This window comes from Amia ocellicauda, chromosome 14 (assembly GCF_036373705.1).
Source record: "Amia ocellicauda isolate fAmiCal2 chromosome 14, fAmiCal2.hap1, whole genome shotgun sequence".
NCBI lineage: Eukaryota > Metazoa > Chordata > Actinopteri > Amiiformes > Amiidae > Amia > Amia ocellicauda.
In genome coordinates this window covers 17468761-17491684 of record NC_089863.1, presented here as the reverse complement: position 1 = coordinate 17491684, position 22924 = coordinate 17468761, and the positions used below count along the sequence as shown (strand labels likewise).

Sequence of the window (22924 nt, the reverse complement as noted above, 5' to 3'; positions counted from 1 at the left end):
ATCCCTCACACAGTACCATGCGTACGTCAAGACTCTTATTCTATTAGTGGCTTCTTAGTCCAGCGTTTCAGGTTTCGTTCCCAAAGCCAGTGCTCGTACTGCACAATGTGTATTGAGGGCCGGGGAGGGCGATCATGAGACATTTTTATACAATCTCATGTGGTTTAGAGCTTCCAATGTACCTGTGCACATCTAGCCGTTTGTCTGATGTCTATTGCAGCAATCCATTCACCTTTTACAAGTATATAAATAGAGTTTCATATTATTAGTAGTAGTTTTATTGTTAGTTGTACTTGTTTAGTTGTAGTTTATGGGTTTATGAGCTTAAAGGGTTAATGAAAAACACATTTGTGTACATTTTTTGTATTTCAATCATCAAATATTTACATTTTAAGGCAATTTCAGGTGTTAAAACATCATCATTCAAATCAGGTACCTGGGAAGGGTTTTCATTTTTCCATCTGGAGTTGAAGTGGTTGAGCATGAAAACAGTCAAAATAGTGTGTAAATATGTAATACTCACTGGGTATGTGCAGTTGGGCGTCCCAGTCTATTTTAGGATCTATGCTTCTAATCAGGCAGGTGAAGACAGTGGACTCCTGTCTGACTGGGATGGAGCTGCTGACAGTGAGACGCCGCTGACTGTCTCTCTCCAGTCGTGTCCGTCCCCGTCTGTCCAGATCACTGCAGGCTCAGGGTACCAGCCCTCTGACCTGCATCCAGCCGGGTCTGACCTCCTTCAGAGTGGAGGGACACTGAGGGCCGGCCTGCTAACAGTTACCACAGCTTTATGAGTTCATCAACAATTGATATATTTCACTAACATTAAAAATCATTCACACATAGGTCAGCTAACATTTTGACAAAACGGGTTCAGTTTTGTGCTCTGTGAAAGGAGACAAAACAATTTAAAACCTAAGTTTCAGAAAACGTCTTGCATCACACAACAACATTACAAGAAAACATGTACAGATAATAGTAAAATTACAGATATTCTTTAAAACCAATAGTATTTAATACTAATAGAAAATACTAGACCTGCTAGTTACTGCTTAATTACCAAAAATAAACCCCAACAAGGCTTGTGTTATTGACTATACAACACAATGTATTTGTTATTTATGCTTTAAATAAAAGTTATTGAAACAGATTTATGGATGTTGTATTATTGTGTTGTGTCCAAACTGAAGGCATAACCAACCACAGAACTGGTCAGTTGTGTCTGTTTTAAACACAAACTGAAAAGAGAACATGAGAACTCAAGAGATTAACAATTACTATTGGGGGTAAAAGAAAATACATTTGAAACAAATAATGAAATGAGGGTGAAACTGAAAAAGATCAATCTGTGACAGCAAACACTGAACCGTGTGAAGAAGAGCAGTAGGTGGGGCCTGAGTGAATAATAAAGACACATTGTGACACTGGGTACGGTGCTGTGTGAGAAACATGCACATTGATTTACTGTGAGAAGAAAACATGCCTTTTTATACAAATTAGGTGGAATTAAGGAGTATTCATGACTTGTAAAGATAACATTAACAATAAAGACATGAGGGATGGGATTCAAATGGAAACGTTTATAGAAGCTGCACTATGACAGTCAGCAGCACAAACACTGATGTAGTCAGACAGCAGATTGCAGTACAAAGCAGATCAAGACCAACGTCTGCTATAAATAAAATAATAATCAGGCCGCACTGATCCGATTGTTTGAGATATATATATATATATATATATATATATATATATACACACACACACACATATATATATATAGATGTAGATATATATACACACACACACATATATAGATATAGATATATATACACACACACACATATATATATATAGATGTAGATATATATACACACACACACATATATAGATATAGATATATATACACACACACACACACACACATATATAGATATATATATATACACACACACACACTATACATAAACACATACAGGCTTATCAAAAGAGCAGCTGAATCAAGCGCTGTGTAAGAGACAGTGTTGTGTCTTTGTGACACTGCTGTGGACACAAGGGACATCATGTCACTACGGACACGGCAATGAAGCTCAACTCGCAGCTACTGGACAGCAAATCCACAGCACAGACGCCATTTCTCTACAGTGACGTCAGCAGGATCCGCACGTCACTCCGCCTCAAAACCAGCCAGTCAGAGCGCAGCGCTGTTTCAGCTCCAGCCAATCCGCTCGCTGCCAGCTGGACTGAAGCCCCGCCTCCAGCAGCAATTACAATTAACCCATATTCTGTACGAGTTTGTCTTTTCATTCAATTACGTTGGGAATTGTTTCTTACTGGACAAAATATCACAATATTGAGGTAAATATAGGTTTTTAAGTTTATTAAAAAAACAAATCGTTTTCCAATAGCAATAGAAACCTCTCAATGTGGGTGATAACGTTTGAAAAATCTCCCATTTTCAGATTTTATTTCGTTTTTTCAGTGCAAAATCAAGCAAATCACACTTTTATTTCATGATACATGATATTCATAGTAATAATGAGAAAGTTATTAACGTGTTGATTTCCTAAATGAACGAAGGTGTTTCACTCGGTCAGAAACCCGTGAGGCTGCAGAGCTGAACTAATAACTGAATTAATAAGAGACACTTATTTTACAACATATATATAGAAGCGCAGGAGCCACAGAGCGACATCATCATAATAATAACGATTTTCTCATGAATGTCCCGTTTCAGTCTCAACAGGAGGCAGAATCACAAGGTCTTTATCCTCATCCAAGGTCCAGAAGAAAGGATAGATCTTGTCTCCCTCAGGGAAGTGCATGTCAGTGAAGGTGTAGATATGAGCCCTGGACTCCACTGTGTAAAAGGAGACCCGTCTCTCCTCAATGTCCACACACACCCCCAGCATCCTGGGACGCAGAGTCTGAGGGAGGCGGGTCTCAGGGTCAGTGAGAGCAGAGAGAGAAGAGGAGTCACAGTCCAGACACCAGTATCCCTGCTGGGGAGTGAAGCTGATCCCTCCTCTCCTGTTTGCAGACTCTCTGGTGACTCCTATTCTCCACCATCCATTCACCTCCAGCACCCAGTAGTGTCTCCCTGAGGTGAAGCTCTCTCTGCTCACGACACAGTCCCAGTAATCAAATCTCTGCTGATTGTCAGGGAGATCCTGTCCGTCTCCCCATCTCACTCTCTTCCCATCCTCAGACAGGGTCAGTGCACAGTGTGCTGTATCAGGATCCAGAGTCACATCAGCTGTGGGAAAACAAGAGGAAACACTGGGATCAGAAAGACCTTTAGCTTGTGACGTGTCGCCTCTAGTGTTCAAGTGTTTAACATTTAGTTCATCACATTTTCTGCAAATGTCCTTAGGCAGCCATTTTCTCCTGCAAACCTGCAAACAAACCTCCTCTCCTTTGTGCCGTTTTTCTACATCCGAGCGTCAATGCAGAGATGTAAGTATCCGATTGAGTTAATGATTCATTCAGGATGATCCATGATTTCGACATGTAACTGTGTGTTTCATGTTCACAGTGAATGTATCTGTGCAGTTCATGCGGTTTCCTCTGTTCAGAGCCGGTTAACTGGCCGCTGCTGGTGTGAATATAATGTCGTCTCTACACGTCCAGCTCCTCCTAATGTGTGTAACAGAAACGTGTATTGATGGTGTGAAGCACAGATAATAACACAGACACAGTCCTGTCTCGTCAGGTGAGTCGCGGTGTCTCTGTGTTTTTAACACGTCGCTGCTGCTCCTCAGGCGGATCTGAGCGGCTGCTTTACAAACAGCGACGCGGCGCTCAAACCGGCGGAGCCGAGGCTTCAGTTACTGTTATTAACGAACTGAATGCGCTTTCCTCTGTATGTAAGCAGCGCTGGTGCAGATCGTGGTGTAAATATATATGTTTATTGACAGACCACGGTCACTTGACAGTAACTGACGAGGATAATGAATACACATCCATGCATGTGATGCGACTCCTGTTGACTTTAGCTGACGAGCTGGTTTATCTGCAGCCACATGCTAACGAGGTCCTGACCCTCTTTCACAGTGCAGGCCATTGAGCAAGACAACACCATCAGACCAACCATCACCACACAGCCCAGTGCTGACGAGCAAACAGGGCTTGTGTTCATCATTGTGGAAATACTATTCACTCGTCCTTTCAAAAGTGTCTAAAGTTTCCTCCCTCTCTCTCCTCTATGAGCTCTACTCTGCAATAGGAAATAATAATACAAGACAATATAGTTTCCAGAGATAAATGACAGACAGGGTGTCCACAAAACAACTGGACACATTCAGTCCTTAATAATGGTGGAATAATTATATTAATTTCAGTGAAAGTTAATAATAGTTATAAAGATGTAAAATCAAAGGTCATCTCTTTTTATTCCCCCCCCCCATCCACAAGTTCAACCCCCTCCTCTGTACATTTATATTGCACTGAAGTGAAGAGGATACAGTCACTTCTGTATTGATTTGATTCATATGGACTGAGTATCGAAATTAAATACCATGAACTGCACACTTAACTTGGGACTGCAATGCTGTCCTGAATCTACAACTGAAGAAGCGCTATCTTTAGATAAGCCATCGTATTTGTGGTTAAGTTTATTCAGAGATGTGTGTTATATATTTAGTACGTTGCCTTTATTAGCACATATCCCAGTCAACGTGTATAGCCTCTAAACAAACAGAAATAATGAAACGAGCATTTCTTACTATTGTGATGTCCCGGTCAGTGAACAGAGTCTGACACACAACGACTTGCTATTTAAAGGAACTGAATGTATTGTAGCTTCAGGTGAAATAAAACGTATTGACATCAAAACATGCATCCATCTGCGCAGATCACTGAGCCGCTTCCCAAACCTGAACCCGAGTCCATCGGCTCAGCACAGCAGCTGCTGGACACAGTGACACACTTGCATTGTACCTGCATTACAACTAGCACCGCTTGTTTCTCTTCTACTAAACATATCAGTCTTTACTTTTTCATTTCATTAAATTAATTAACCCAAGATGAATGTAAAATTCAGAGATAAAGGCTTTCAGTTAACTGCATACAATACAGATGCAGATGCAGATATAATGACTTATTTATTGATTTTAATCATGAGCCAGACCTGTTTTAACAGTTATCCTGTGAGTCTCTGAAGGCTGGAATAAAAATGTTTGTTGTGGTTTGTTTTTTTATAACAGAGAGAAGTACAGGTACATCAATTTATACTGCATGGGTTGACTTAGACATGGATTTCAAGGGAGGCGTTTCCATTTGAAAGTGTTTACTGGAGATTTGGTGATTTTTTTTCCTGAAACAAGAGGGCAGCGTAATGTGGTTGATATACTTACTGGCAGTAGGGAGGCCGATAGATTTCCGGGGACACCCACCACCCCAAGAACTACCCTGGTGTTGCCCCTGGCTCATGTATCACAGGTAAATACCCCACCGCACACTCACTGTGCACACAGCAGGAATAATATTGATATACAAATGCTTTTTTTAGTTAAACAATCCACTGTGTCCCTGTGTGATCAGTCCCACGTGTGACACCCCATGGGGAGCAGTTGATGACTGTAGTATTTGCAGATGAAGTGCCTCCCTATGCTCCCCTTCAATCATCTCTGAAGAAATGCCTGCCGCGCACCTGTCAGCCTGAGCAGGTTCATCACCTGTGTCTCATCAGACAACAGTATAAGGGTAGCGCACCCCTGAGGATCAGGGCGTTGTATTTGAGGGGAAGTGCAAGAGGGTGTAAGGAGTGCTTAACCACAGCACTGAGGAGAGCAGAGAAGTGATGGCTTCTGGATAATGACACAGCTTTAGACTTGAGACCCTGATCTGTGAATTGACCCGCACCTGACAACAACGACACTTACTCATAATGACCCTGCCTGAAAACGACTGAGTTGTCTACCCCCCTGGATTGCTTGCTTTGGATGAAGTCAGGGAACCGAGAAGTTGCCCGATCGCAGACAGGGAACAAGAAGAACTGAAGTGCACAGACCGCACGTGCATCTCCCTGTTCTGGGGAAAGCCCTCTAATTCAGTTCTTCCAGAGTCCCCTGTGTAAAAGCCGGACACAGTGGGCGGAGAGAGAGTCTTGTAATCCGGCGGTGTCCGGGCATAACCAAACCAAAACAAACCAAACGGTGTCCTCCGGGCAGATTAAGGTAGGGACGCCAGTCCTCCTTCTGTATGGTTATTTCGCCCCCCCCCCCCATTAAATAGACAGAGCACAGCTGCCGCTGATGTCACAGTCGCCTCGGTGCTCATTGCCCGCAGCCGTGAGTCCGCAGGCTGTTTGCGAGGGAGCGACAATACAGCTGCGGCACATGAGCACCTCATCAGCGGCGTCAGCAGCAGCCGTGCCGTGACAGACAGCGTCCAGTCACGCCCTAGTTAATTCCCCACCATAATTAACAATATCATTGTTAAATCGACGTTCTAATGTCTCAAACACCAGTCAATATCCGTCTCCCAAAACCTCACAACATAACTGTCATGGTTTTAAGCCATCGCCCTCTATCTCCACTAGAGGCCGCTGTCTTCCCTGTCTGTCCTTTCCCCTTATTGTTCTCTTTTCACCTATCAATCACCCAATTAACATTGCTCCACACCCTTGTGCACTTCTGCTCCTGTCCTCCGTTTCCATTGGCTCTGCACCTTTCTTCCCTGTTCCTGCTCCTTGTCTTAAACCCCTCACTGCCCTCACACGGGGCGAAGTCTCGTCAGCACAGCTTACGACGCTGAGTCCTGTTTCCGCCCCTCTGATCACGACTCTGCCTTGCCTCTCTTGCCCTGATCTGCCGGTACCCGACCCACGCCTTCCCGACGATCCCTCGATCCAGCATTGCACCTGGGTCCTCTGTTCCCGAGCCCCCGAGGCACACGTGACAATAACACTTACCCCAGACTCTGTGAAGACCTGAAAATATGAGAAGACAATCCATTACACTCTCAGACATCAGTGACAATGACAGCTTTAATATCCTACCATGCTGTCCTCCCAATCTGGATTTCATACAAAAGCAGAAACTGAGGAGAAACCTAATTTTCCTTGTTTAGGAACCAGAAATACTGTATGTTTACTAACTTCAGTTCTAACTTTGTTTTAAAAAAGTACTAAAGTTAATTTTAAACTCTTTACATAAAACATTGTTAGATGTTATATAGTTCACTATAGTTCTCTGTAAGAAAAGACTAGAGTGATGCCCTTTTCAGAAGCTGTAGTACAATAGTTAAGAGAGTAATTACAGAAAACAATTCCACCATTTATTAAGTTACTTACCCTTGAACAGCCACATTTTCTCTTTCTCTGCAAACAGACACAAGGAGTGGAATCAATAACTCAATACAGCGATTTCATGTTCAGCACAGAAAGTGATTTTAATTGATTAATTGGGGAGTTATTTAGAGAATTGTATTCCCCTTTAGAAAACCATTTGTTACCCGAGAATGTGCACTGTGTAATAATAATGTGTGCTTGTGTGACGGGCTGCGGCGCCCCTGTGTTAGAGGCACAATTATGAGTGCCGCCGAGTTGATGATTGATTGATTGATTGACAGGTATGTGTTTTTTGTCCTTCACCTCAAGGCACGGTCAATCGATCTGTTGGCTCCCAGACAAACCACACCACTGCACAATGTGAGTGAGGGGCTCCACTGGGTTTGGTCACAGCAGCACACACTTGTTGGCTGTCCTGCTTTATGTGGATATGCTTTGTATTTGTTTATTACAACCACTGTTCTATGTTTCTTTGGTTTTGTGTTTAAAGGGCAGGAATCCTGATTTTATTGACAATAAATCTGTGGTTTCACCATAAAATTGTCCTGTTACTGCCTCTTTGGAACCCACCTTGACTACCATCCACATCATGTATGTGTATTGTTTTTCATACTCCTGATATATTGTCCTTATACTGTATGTTTTTTGGTTGGTACAGGTATGGGATATTCTGGGTACTCATTGGGTTTTAATATACCAGGGTATTTTTAATACTCGAGAACCTTTATAAATGTGTGAAATAACAGTAAGGTATTTGTAAACATGTCTCTAGCAGTGGGAAGCACCTGGGTGTAAAGGGTTACTGAAGAACTGCATGCTTTCCCTGTGTGTCTATGTAATACGAGGAGGGCCTTACTGTGTTACTGCGCCATAGTTCAACTCCGAAGAACAGGGTTTGACAAGAAACAGTTTTTACGATCTGTTTTGGGTTAATATATCATATGAAGCCCTATCATTCACCCTACACGTGTCTGGATTATTTCCGACTCTTCAATTACCGTAACTCTCCAACAACAACAAAATCACAATTTGCCCCCAGATGATCATGAGAAACACTCCTCCACTGTCACAGATCAAAAATGGTCGGAGGAGACTGGGGCTTCTACAGTGTGGGATTTTCATCAGTGATGGCAAAGACAACTGTTCAGGGGTGACAGTGGTTCTGCCTGGAAGTGGTTCTGTCTGTCACTCAATTAACATGTTCCAGCAAACCTCAGCTTGAGAAGATGCTGCCCTGTAATCAACAGCTCTCAATACACTGACTGGACTATGGTCCACTGGGAAAATGTGAGATGTCGTATGATTGCATGATGCAGTACCAGGCAGCGTGGCGAACGACCGCCCCGTGAAGCTTCGGCACTCCCTGAATCCAGGTGGGGTGATTTACCCGGAGTCCAATTACCTGCTCGCCTCCTCGATAAAATAAAGACATTTGAGACTTCTCCTTGTGGAGAGGCAGGAGGACAGCCGGGGAGATGAGCTGGAGAGTTTTGTTACAAGTGTTAAGAGAAGGATTGGATTTGATCAAACGGAACTGTGCATTGAACTGACGATGGCTTTGGTTTGTGGACAAAACTTGGTTGCTGTGCTTGTGTTTATAATCATTAGTATAAAGAGGGACTTGTTATATGTTTAGTTTAGACTCAATTAAGAGTTAGGTTTTGCTCTGGTTTGTAGTTTGATTGAAGCACCGTCTGTATTTTAAATAAATCACCACGTTTGCACTCATTTCACTTACAGTTTCCTGAGCCCCGCCTTACAGAGCCCCGACAGTGTGGACACAACCCCTTACACTGTCACAATTGTTTTCTAAACAAGTTCAAACACATGAACACTGATCACTCACTATCCATCCATCTCCACTGGATCATCAGAAGAGCAGCTGCTGCCACAGTGAGAGCGGCCATTAGGAATAAAGACACCATCCACCCAGAGGGGTCAGGGAAGAAGTCCCCTGGAGAACAGAACAGCAGCATTAACCCACAGGAACTGACACTCAGCTCCTCAGACACTGGCCTGATCCCTACTGATGAAGCCACACAGCACTGGGACGAGATGGATTCTAATGAACCTGTAAATCCAGTTTACAAACCCAAACACACAATTCAAAAATAGATCTTAGTCTATTAATAGACCAATTGAAGATAAATCAGATTAATAAAGCAGTTTAGGTAACAGTGTAAGAAAAGCCAGCATCTTTCACTGTATATTGTGATACAGAAACTTGAGCAACTTCAACCATGACAGCTGTCCATCTAATACTCACTGGCTATGTGGAGTTGGGCTTCCCAGTTTGCTTCAGGTACTGTATTTCTGATCAGGCAGGTAAAGACATTGGACTCCTGTCTGACTGTGATGAAGCTGCTGACAGTGAGACGCCTCTCACTGTCTCTCTGCTTTGTGGTTTTGGACAGTGATGTGACGTCGTGTCCGTCCCTGTCTGTCCAGATCACTGCAGGTTCATTGTACCAGCCCCCTGACCTGCACTCCAGCCAGGTCTGACCTCCTTCAGAGTGGAGGGACACTGAGGACTGGCCTGTCAACAGTTGACATATTTAACAAACATTTAAAATATATGTCTTGTATCAATCTCACATAGGTCATTCAACATTTTATGAAAAGTGTTTCAGTGTCTTTCAAAGAAGACAAAACCACAACATTACAAGAAAACATGTACAGATAATAGTATAATTACACATTTAAAACCAATACTATTTAATACTAACAGAAAATATTGGACCTGCTCAACTGTTGAAGATTATATTCTGATACAGTACTAATGAACTAAATCATGAAATGAGGTTAGAAATTTAAAAAGATCAATCTGTGACAGCAAACAATGAACCGTCTGGAGAAGAGCAGTAGGTGGGGCTTGAGGGAAATGGGAAAAACACTGTGGTATCAGGTGGTGTTATACACTCACCTAAAGGATTATTAGGAACACCATACTAATACTGTGTTTGACCCCCTTTCGCCTTCAGAACTGCCTTAATTCTACGTGGCATTGATTCAACAAGGTGCTGAAAGCATTCTTTAGAAATGTTGGCCCATATTGATAGGATAGCATCTTGCAGTTGATGGAGATTTGTGGGATGCACATCCAGGGCACGAAGCTCCCGTTCCACCACATCCCAAAGATGCTCTATTGGGTTGAGATCTGGTGACTGTGGGGGCCAGTTTAGTACAGTGAACTCATTGTCATGTTCAAGAAACCAATCTGAAATGATTCGACCTTTGTGACATGGTGCATTATCCTGCTGGAAGTAGCCATCAGAGGATGGGTACATGGTGGTCATAAAGGGATGGACATGGTCAGAAACAATGCTCAGGTAGGCCGTGGCATTTAAACGATGCCCAATTGGCACTAAGGGGCCTAAAGTGTGCCAAGAAAACATCCCCCACACCATTACACCACCACCAGCAGCCTGCACAGTGGTAACAAGGCATGATGGATCCATGTTCTCATTCTGTTTACGCCAAATTCTGACTCTACCATCTGAATGTCTCAACAGAAATCGAGACTCATCAGACCAGGCAACATTTTTCCAGTCTTCAACTGTCCAATTTTGGTGAGCTTGTGCAAATTGTAGCCTCTTTTTCCTATTTGTAGTGGAGATGAGTGGTACCCGGTGGGGTCTTCTGCTGTTGTAGCCCATCCGCCTCAAGGTTGTACGTGTTGTGGCTTCACAAATGCTTTGCTGCATACCTCGGTTGTAACGAGTGGTTATTTCAGTCAAAGTTGCTCTTCAATCAGCTTGAATCAGTCGGCCCATTCTCCTCTGACCTCTAGCATCAACAAGGCATTTTCGCCCACAGGACTGCCGCATACTGGATGTTTTTCCCTTTTCACACCATTCTTTGTAAACCCTAGAAATGGTTGTGCGTGAAAATCCCAGTAACTGAGCAGATTGTGAAATACTCAGACCGGCCCGTCTGGCACCAACAACCATGCCACGCTCAAAATTGCTTAAATCACCTTTCTTTCCCATTCAGACATTCAGTTTGGAGTTCAGGAGATTGTCTTGACCAGGACCACACCCCTAAATGCATTGAAGCAACTGCCATGTGATTGGTTGGTTAGATAATTGCATTAATGAGAAATTGAACAGGTGTTCCTAATAATCCTTTAGGTGAGTGTATGAGGAAAATCAAAATTTTAATTAGAGGTCAACATGCTTTTTAAGTTATTTGGGGGAAATTATGTTTTGAAATTGTTAACTTATGAAGATATCATAATACAAAAATAAACACGAGGGCTAGAACTCAAATGGACACTTTTATAAAAGCTGCTCTATTACAGTGAGCATGAGCACAGACACTGGTCTGCTCTGTGCCAGCTGTGCCAGCTGCAGTGCTCTGGCCCCCGACTGCAATGCTCTGTCACCGACTACAGCCCATTCCCAGGAGAGTCCTGTGAGCTGCTGTGGCTTCAGTCCCAGTGTAGTCAGACACCAGACTGCAGTGTGTGGAGACGCCATAGACAGCAACAGCAGCTGCACACACATCCTGCTCAGAGCTGCTATGAAGTGCACAAGCAGACCAGTACAGTGTTGTCTGCACAGTATTATACCAGTTGTTTGTCAGTGAGATAATGTCATCAGTGACTCATAAGGACTAGTGCTGACAAAACAAAAGAAACTAGAAAAGCTGCTGCTGTGCATGATGATCCTAATAACTGTGATAAACCACTCACCTCTGACAACCACATCAATAAGAGCCTCTTCATACGAGTCTGCAGACTCGACCAGACACTTGTACAGTCCATCATCAGAGCTGCGCACATCCTTCAGTCTCAGAGACACGTTGCCTTTCCTGAACTCCTCTGGGAAAAGCTCAGCCCTGCCCTTGTAGGACGGGATCTGCTTGTCGAAGTCATACCGGCTGTACCAGAAGAGACAGACAGGGGCTGAGTGGTCCTCTCTGAACCACCTGATCTCCATGCCCTCAGCACTGATGTTGGGTGAGAGGTAACAGGGCAGAACAGTGTCTTCTCCAGGGTGAACAGCAATGGGGTAACGTGGACCAAGAACCTCAAACCTCTCTGGAGAGACAATAACACACAGTTGGCTCAAGTGATATCACTATGAAACAGGAGCAGTAATGGCTGTATCTGCTGTAGTAAGTACTATACTACATCACATGGTACTATAGAATACAACAGTGCACTGCAGTATGTGTGTAGTATTATGTAGAATACTGTAGTACATAATACAGTACATCATATTTATGTACAATTCTACAGAAGAATATAGGAAGTAATATATATTAGTATTGTATTATATGGGACATATGAATGGCTGACATTAGCCATCATTAACCAGCCAACATGAAGCTAAAGCAGGAGCTGAGAACTGACACTGGGGAGTGGAGCTGAGACACAAATAAATGACGTATATTAATTCTGCCTTAATTTAAGCACCGTACCTTAGAGTAACTCAGCTATTAATTAGCGATGTTGGCTACGTTAACAATGACTGTCACGTTTCTTAATTTCCCAATGAATCAGGTAATATATTGTTAATGTTTTTTTTTGTCATAGAAGCCCAAGTCCAATCAACGTCTATGGATCAGAACTTCACGTGTCTTGAGGGGAAGCTGCGCAGTCACACCTTTCTGAAAAACACAGGCTTTCCCACACTACTGCATTGCTGTGTCTGCTCTCACTGGTCCGAGCTGTGGGACCAGTATTTATTAAATATATATATATTATATATATATTATATATATAATTGTGGAAAAAAAAACAAGATTTAAGTTAAATGTGTGAAAAAGACACTGGTGTGAGCTGTGCAGTGGATGTGTCTCTGGTGCAGAAGCTGAAGCTGAGCTGCGCTGGGCTGCTGTGCTGTGTTGAAGCCCTGCTGTTGAGTGTCTGAGCTCAGTTCATTATGGAGAATAAAAGTGTCCTCACTGTACCTGATCCTGACACTGAGGTCTGCTGGAGCAGCAGGACAATCACACAGAGCCACTCTGATCGGTCAGACTTCATCCCTGGGACAGACAGACAGACAGACAGACAGACTCGCAGGCCAATCCCAGCTGGAGAGCAGTGTCTCAGAGCCCAGGTGAGGAAGAACTGAGGAACAGCAAAGTGTAACATTAGAAACTGTGTGTACTGCACTGAATAACCACAATAAACAGCTATTATGATTGGGAGATACAGCCATTGCACTCGTGTCTGTGCACACATGCGGCCTGTTACTGATTTTCACAAATTATTCTTATGATTCAGAAGTAAAAGGTTGTGAAATAATTCCCAAATCGTCGTCTTTACGTGAACATGTAACACTATATTTTAACTAGATTATATTTGGGGAGATCCAGCTCTTCATTTATCTCAACTATCAGACGTCAGTCTCTTCACCGCCGCGCTTTCCTGTCCTGAGTCTGCGCTGCACGAGTGAACTGTTCAATAGAGACCTTTTATTGATCTTTACTGATATTACACAAGATTACACAGTATTACACTGTGCACACATTTCTTCAGCTGTAAATGCTGCCATTTTAGACCAGAGACGCGTATGTATTCAATGTGTCCGACATTAATACCAGCAAGACGACACGCAGCAGCAATGGCGCCCGGAAATCAACTTCAGTCTCGGTGGTAAAACAGGAAGCAGCGGATTGTATTTTTAAAGGCGTTGCCTAAACTTTCACAAAGTGTGAGAATAAGCACAGAAAGACAGAAAGACAGTTTGGACAGAAGAAGTGAAGCTGAGAGTCACCTGTGCACAGGAGCGTGACGTCACAGAGGCGGTCGGGCGGCTGTGTGTCTGTAATCCAGTACCGAGACAAGCAGGAGCTGAAGCGCAGATTCACTCAGTAATGGCGCCGCAGCTGCGCACACAGGCAGCACTTCTCCTTCACTGTCTCTGTCTCTCTCTCTGTGTCTGTAATCCAGTACCGAGACAAGGAGGAGCTGAAGCGCAGATTCACTCAGTAATGGCGCCGCAGCTGCGCACACAGGCAGCACTTCTCCTTCACTGTCTCTGTCTCTCTCTCTGTGTCTGTAATCCAGTACCGAGACAAGGAGGAGCTGAAGCGCAGATTCACTCAGTAATGGCGCCGCAGCTGCGCACACAGGCAGCACTTCTCCTTCACTGTCTCTGTCTCTCTCTCTGTGTCTGTAATCCAGTACCGAGACAAGGAGGAGCTGAAGCGCAGATTCACTCAGTAATGGCGCCGCAGCTGCGCACACAGGCAGCACTTCTCCTTCACTGTCTCTGTCTCTCTCTCTGTGTCTGTAATCCAGTACCGAGACAAGGAGGAGCTGAAGCGCAGATTCACTCAGTAATGGCGCCGCAGCTGCGCACACAGGCAGCACTTCTCCTTCACTGTCTCTGTCTCTCTCTCTGTGTCTGTCAGTCACTGCAGTGTGTGACCCTGTCCTTCTCTCCTCTCCTCTCCTCTCTGCTTGTTCTTCACAGAAATCTGCTGCTCTGTCATGAACACAAACACAAGCCGGAGTCTCAGTGCTGACGGGTTATTTCTCGGCTCTGAAGAGCAGCACTTCTCCTTCACTTTCACTTTCTTTGCTTCGTTGTTTTTTCGTTACGAGTTTTGGCGCTGTTCTGTCGTGGGGGCGGGGCCTGGGGGGAGGCGTGGATCCTGGCTGTCCATTGGTCCAGCAGGTTTGAGTGACGGTCTTCCTGACCCAATCAGTGAGCAGGCGAGCTGCTCTGCGCTGGGTTTGGCGGGTCTGGGGTGATTTGTGTGGGATGGGAATCGATTGTCAACTCATTGAACATCCTGTGTGTTCATAGCCCTGCAGCCAAAAGCTGGAAAAGCCCCCACCTGGATCCCACCAAGACATGTGGAGGCCCTAGGCAACATTTATGCTGGAGGCCCCCGTCTTGATTGGTTCCCAAACTTTCTCGGTGGCAGGTCGCCCCCCACCTCCCCAAAGATGAATATAATTTTAAACTTGTTTTCATTTCACTTTTCATAATTTTATTTGTCCATTTAAATTGGAATCTCTCTATGCATGAACCTATTCTTATTCCATCTAGTACGGATGAGCTTGAATCAACAGTTACAGAAGATACAGTAACGCTCTCTTTCCATTTTATACAATTTTACTAGTTATGTAATATATATATTTATTATTATTATTTTTTTTTCTTGGCAGACCTCCTCATCCAGGGCGACTTACAACATAATTGCAAATGAGATGCGCATACACTACACACTGAGACTCACACACTACATACTGAGACGCATACACTACATACTGAGACGCACACACTACATACTGAGATGCAAACACTACATACTGAGACGCACACACTACATACTGAGACGCACACACTACAGACTGAGACTCATACACTACAGACTGAGACACACACACTACAGACTGAGACTCATACACTACAGACTGAGACGCACACACTACATACTGAGACACACACACTACATACTGAGACGCACACACTACATACTGAGACTCATACACTATACTGAGACTCATACACTACATACTGAGATGCGCACACACTACATACTGAGATGCGCACACACTACATACTGAGACACATACACTATATACTGAGACGCACACACTACATACTGAGACTCATACACTACATACTGAGACTCATACACTACATACTGAGACACACACACTACATACTGAGACATATACACTACACACTGAGACTCATACACTACATACTGAGACTCATACACTACATACTGAGACGCACACACTACATACTGAGACGCACACACTACATACTGAGACACATACACTACATACTGAGACTCATACACTACATACTGAGACACATACACTACATACTGAGACGCATACAATACACACTGAGACGCATACACTACATACTGAGACACATACACTATATACTGAGACGCACACACTACATACTGAGACACACACTACATACTGAGACGCACACACTACATACTGAGACTCATACACTACATACTGAGACACATACACTACATACTGAGACGCACACACTACATACTGAGACTCATATACTACATACTGAGACTCACACACTACATACTGAGACGCACACACTACATACTGAGACTCATATACTACATACTGAGACGCATACACTACATACTGAGACTCATACACTACATACTGAGACACATACACTACATACTGAGACGCACACACTACATACTGAGACTCATATACTACATACTGAGACTCACACACTACATACTGAGACGCATACACTACATACTGAGACTCATATACTACATACTGAGACGCATACACTACATACTGAGACTCATACACTACATACTGAGACGCATACACTACATACTGAGACGCACACACTACATACTGAGACGCATACACTACATACTGAGACTCATACACTACATACTGAGACACACACACTACATACTGAGACGCACACACTACATACTGAGACACACACTACACACTGAGACGCACACACTACATACTGAGACACACACTACACACTGAGACTCATACACTACATACTGAGACTCATACACTATACTGAGACGCATACACTATACTGAGACGCACACACTACATACTGAGACTCATACACTACATACTGAGACGCACACACTACATACTGAGACACACACACTACATACTGAGACTCATACACTACATACTGAGACGCACACACTACATACTGAGACGCACACACTACATACTGAGACTCATACACTACATACTGAGACACATACACTACATACTGAGACGCGCATACACTACATACTGAGACGCACACACTACATACTGAGACGCACACACTACATACTGAGACGCATACACTACATACTGAGATGCGCACACACTACATACTGAGACACATACACTATATACTGAGACGCACACACTACATACTGAGAGTCATACACTACATACTGAGACGCACACACTACATACTGAGACGCACACACTACATACTGAGACTCATACACTACATACTGAGACGCACACACTACATACTGAGACGCACACACTACATACTGAGACTCATACACTACATACTGAGATGCACACACTACATACTGAGACACATACACTACATACTGAGACACATACACTACATACTGAGACGCATACACTACATACTGAGATGCGCACACACTACATACTGAGACACATACACTATATACTGAGACGCACACACTACATACTGAGACGCATACACTACATACTGAGACTCATACACTACATACTGAGATGCGCACACACTACATACTGAGACACATACACTATATACTGAGACGCACACACTACATACTGAGACTCATACACTACATACTGAGACGCACACACTACATACTGAGACGCATACACTACATACTGAGACACATACACTACATACTGAGACGCACACACTACATACTGAGACGCACACACTACATACTGAGACTCATATACTACATACTGAGATGCACACACTACATACTGAGACGCATACACTACATACTGAGACGCATACACTACATACTGAGACACATACACTACATACTGAGACGCATACACTACATACTGAGACGCGCATACACTACATACTGAGACGCACACACTACATACTGAGACACACACTACACACTGAGACGCACACACTACAGACTGAGACTCATACACTACAGACTGAGACGCACACACTACATACTGAGACACACACACTACATACTGAGACGCACACACTACATACTGAGACTCATACACTATACTGAGACTCATACACTACATACTGAGATGCGCACACACTACATACTGAGACACATACACTATATACTGAGACGCACACACTATATACTGAGACTCATACACTACATACTGAGACTCATACACTACATACTGAGACACACACACTACATACTGAGACATATACACTACACACTGAGACTCATACACTACATACTGAGACTCATACACTACATACTGAGACGCACACACTACATACTGAGACGCACACACTACATACTGAGACACATACACTACATACTGAGACTCATACACTACATACTGAGACACATACACTACATACTGAGACGCATACAATACACACTGAGACGCATACACTACATACTGAGACGCATACACTATATACTGAGACGCACACACTACATACTGAGACACACACTACATACTGAGACGCACACACTACATACTGAGACTCATACACTACATACTGAGACACATACACTACATACTGAGACGCACACACTACATACTGAGACTCATATACTACATACTGAGACTCACACACTACATACTGAGACGCACACACTACATACTGAGACTCATATACTACATACTGAGACGCATACACTACATACTGAGACTCATACACTACATACTGAGACACATACACTACATACTGAGACGCACACACTACATACTGAGACGCATACACTACATACTGAGACTCATACACTACATACTGAGACACACACACTACATACTGAGACGCACACACTACATACTGAGACACACACTACACACTGAGACGCACACACTACATACTGAGACACACACTACACACTGAGACTCATACACTACATACTGAGACTCATACACTATACTGAGACGCATACACTATACTGAGACGCACACACTACATACTGAGACTCATACACTACATACTGAGACGCACACACTACATACTGAGACACACACACTACATACTGAGACTCATACACTACATACTGAGACGCACACACTACATACTGAGACGCACACACTACATACTGAGACTCATACACTACATACTGAGACACATACACTACATACTGAGACGCGCATACACTACATACTGAGACGCACACACTACATACTGAGACGCACACACTACATACTGAGACGCATACACTACATACTGAGATGCGCACACACTACATACTGAGACACATACACTATATACTGAGACGCACACACTACATACTGAGAGTCATACACTACATACTGAGACGCACACACTACATACTGAGACGCACACACTACATACTGAGACTCATACACTACATACTGAGACGCACACACTACATACTGAGACGCACACACTACATACTGAGACTCATACACTACATACTGAGATGCACACACTACATACTGAGACACATACACTACATACTGAGACACATACACTACATACTGAGACGCATACACTACATACTGAGATGCGCACACACTACATACTGAGACACATACACTATATACTGAGACGCACACACTACATACTGAGACGCATACACTACATACTGAGACGCATACACTACATACTGAGACACATACACTACATACTGAGACGCACACACTACATACTGAGACGCACACACTACATACTGAGACTCATATACTACATACTGAGATGCACACACTACATACTGAGACGCATACACTACATACTGAGACGCATACACTACATACTGAGACACATACACTACATACTGAGACGCATACACTACATACTGAGACGCATACACTACATACTGAGACGCGCATACACTACATACTGAGACGCATACACTACATACTGAGACACACACTACACACTGAGACTCATACACTACATACTGAGACTCATACACTACATACTGAGATGTGTAGTACCCTCACCGCCTGATGAGGGGGAAATAATTATATTAAATAATGACAGGACACAGGAACGCTGCCGCCTCATCAGAGTCTCTGTATTGTCTATGCAGCGCGGCCCCTCCCCCTTCAGGTGAACGATCAGAGAAAAGGAAAAGCAATCGAGTCATCAGCTGCTCCAATAAACTAGGCCAGAAACATCGATCATCACACATTAACAAGTGTAATGCCTACTATAAAGTACATTCAAATACACGCACTTTTAGTCACAGAAAGTTAATACTCTCTGGTCTGTTCACGCATATTTCATATTAGTTTAATATACTTTGTTCACGCTTCTGTACCCACCACAGATGCATGCTGTGAGATACTTCCTTTTACACTGAGATCACAGTGAGGCAGTATGGCAGGGGCAGGACTGTGCACACTGGGGTCTGACACGGCAGGGCTTCCAAAAACACTGTTGGACTGCTCTATATTGTCATGTGTGACCCTTATTTCAATTGACCCAATCAGTGCGCAGGTGGGCTGGTCTGGATGGTGTCGACTGTATCGGTTTCAACAGCAGCGCCGGTTCAGCGACTCATTAAAGCCCCTGTGTGCGCAGACCTGCAGTCAAGAGCTGCGCAATCACTGATCACCGCCATTGAGCCCAACATACAGCACTGACACACAACACAGGATCCACCTGCTACGTGCACAGTAACATGTTTAATATCATGTTCATATTAATGTCACCTGCAGACTTTAATTCAGCTGCTCAGACAACATGGAGATCACGTCATATAGCAAGAGGCACATGGAGGGGCATCGTATTCATTAAGAGCATGTGATGTCCCAGTTGATGTGTAGGTAAGAAACGCACACACACATACATACATACATGCACACATACACACTATATACTGTATATGCACAGTCACCTACAAAATGACTGGCGCCATTGATAAAGATGCGAATAAAGGCTGTATGAAATACACACATGTAATATGTAGAAAGCGATTGTCCACATGCTTTGATTATAATGTAGCTGCTCCTGTTAGTCTGGGTCAGTCAGTGTGACGTCAGATGTGTTGCACAGTGACTGTCAGACCAGCCCACCTGATCACTGTTACTTTCATCAAGTCGGGAGCTGGTATTTGCCATCTTTCCCACATGACCCTGTCGCTCAGGGTTTCTGTTCAAATGTACGATCATTATACCGGTGGACTCGGAGGACAAGGCACCGTCAGGTCGCGGACTCGAATGCATTTTCTTGTAGTGTACGATGTTCAAAATCTAAAGTGCAGAGTTTGATACTATCTTTAACATCTGGCAACACTGTACTGCAGTGTCCAGTCTCAGTCAGTGTGCTTGGACTGTTTGCAGACTCGTATCTGTTCCTGCACCCCCTCCAGATCACTCCCTACCGCAGCCTAATTTCCTTCACAGCTCAGCACTCTTGCTCTTACACACTTTGATATTAAACTATGCTCCTATTTCAAATGTATTGCTTTCGCTTCTATAATGTCATTTTAACGCCTACCACACACCAGGGACAGGACTCTGCACTTGTTTGTTTATTTGGTTTATTACACATTATTTTTGTTGTGGACTGTATTTACTGCACTTTGTGATGCTTTGGAAAATGTTTCTTGTGAAAACTGTAAGTCACTCTGGGTAGGTGTGTCTGCTAAGAAGTTAATAAAAACCAAATTGACCTTTATGTAAAGTGAAATGGTCAATATACCCCCCTTTACTTCCCCAGCTTCTCTGTGTGCTAAAGCAGGATTTCCTAAACCGGTTCTGGAGGACCCCCTGTCCTGCTGGGATACCTTGGTCTCAACCGAGATCTTAATTGCTTAATTGATTCCTTAACTGAACTAACAATGTCATATAAGACTCAGTTATATAAAAAAAACAGCAGGGCAGGGGGTCCTCCAGGACAGGCTTGGAAACCCCTGTGCTAATGTAAATGTACTGTAGTGTTCAGTCAGTCAGTGCACTGTTTACACTGTATTTACATTATGTAACGTCTCACACCGGCCTGTGAGCCTTTTGACTGACACCCAGAGGAACACTGTAACATCTCACTCTTGTAATGCTTACAATTCTTACTACTGCCTTTTTGTAATGCTAAGATTGAATTTTGGATTGATTTGTATTTCTGCACTTCTGTAATGCTCGTGTAAACTGTAAGTCATGCGGGATAAGGGTGTCTGCCAAGAACGACATACACTCACCTAAAGGATTATTAGGAACACCATACTAATACTGTGTTTGACCCCCTTTCGCCTTCAGAACTGCCTTCATTCTACGTGGCATTGATTCAACAAGGTGCTGAAAGCATTCTTTAGAAATGTAGGACCATATTGATAGGATAGCATCTTGCAGTTGATGGAGATTTGTGGGATGCACATCCAGGGCACGAAGCTCCCGTTCCACCACATCCCAAAGATGCTCTATTGGGTTGAGATCTGGTGACTGTGGGGGCCAGTTTAGTACAGTGAACTCATTGTCATGTTCAAGAAACCAATTTGAAATGATTCGACCTTTGTGACATGGTGCATTATCCTGCTGGAAGTAGCCATCAGAGGATGGGTACATGGTGGTCATAAAGGGATGGACATGGTCAGAAACAATGCTCAGGTAGGCCGTGGCATTTAAACAATGCCCAATTGGCACTAAGGGGCCTAAAGTGTGCCAAGAAAACATCCCCCACACCATTACACCACCACCAGCAGCCTGCACAGTGGTAACAAGGCATGATGGATCCATGTTCTCATTCTGTTTACGCCAAATTCTGACTCTACCATCTGAATGTCTCAACAGAAATCGAGACTCATCAGACCAGGCAACATTTTTCCAGTCTTCAACTGTCCAATTTTGGTGAGCTTGTGCAAATTGTAGCCTCTTTTTCCTATTTGTAGTGGAGATGAGTGGTACCCGGTGGGGTCTTCTGCTGTTGTAGCCCATCCGCCTCAAGGTTGTACGTGTTGTGGCTTCACAAATGCTTTGCTGCATACCTCGGTTGTAACGAGTGGTTATTTCAGTCAAAGTTGCTCTTCTATCAGCTTGAATCAGTC

The 22924-nt window shown here is 43.6% G+C and overlaps 1 protein-coding gene across 3 annotated transcripts; it reads right to left on the bottom strand.

Annotated features, from left to right (window-relative positions):
• Positions 1-2350: 2350 nt before the first annotated feature.
• Positions 2351-14092, bottom strand: LOC136767848 (butyrophilin subfamily 1 member A1). 3 transcript variants are annotated; one of them, XM_066721889.1, is made up of 8 exons: positions 14014-14092; positions 13205-13364; positions 11982-12329; positions 9555-9824; positions 9135-9242; positions 7292-7318; positions 6911-6928; positions 2351-3253 (listed from the first exon to the last, which is right to left on the bottom strand). In XM_066721889.1, exons 2-8 carry the CDS (start codon positions 13275-13277, stop codon positions 2715-2717), a joined length of 1383 nt encoding a protein of 460 aa, XP_066577986.1. In that variant the 5' UTR covers positions 13278-13364; positions 14014-14092; the 3' UTR covers positions 2351-2714. The 3 variants fall into 3 exon arrangements, with proteins under 3 accessions (XP_066577986.1, XP_066577987.1, XP_066577988.1); XM_066721890.1 differs by lacking the exon at positions 14014-14092 and adding an exon at positions 13838-14003; XM_066721891.1 differs by lacking the exon at positions 2351-3253 and having other exon boundaries at positions 4767-6928.
• Between the last annotated feature and the right edge of the window lie 8832 nt (positions 14093-22924).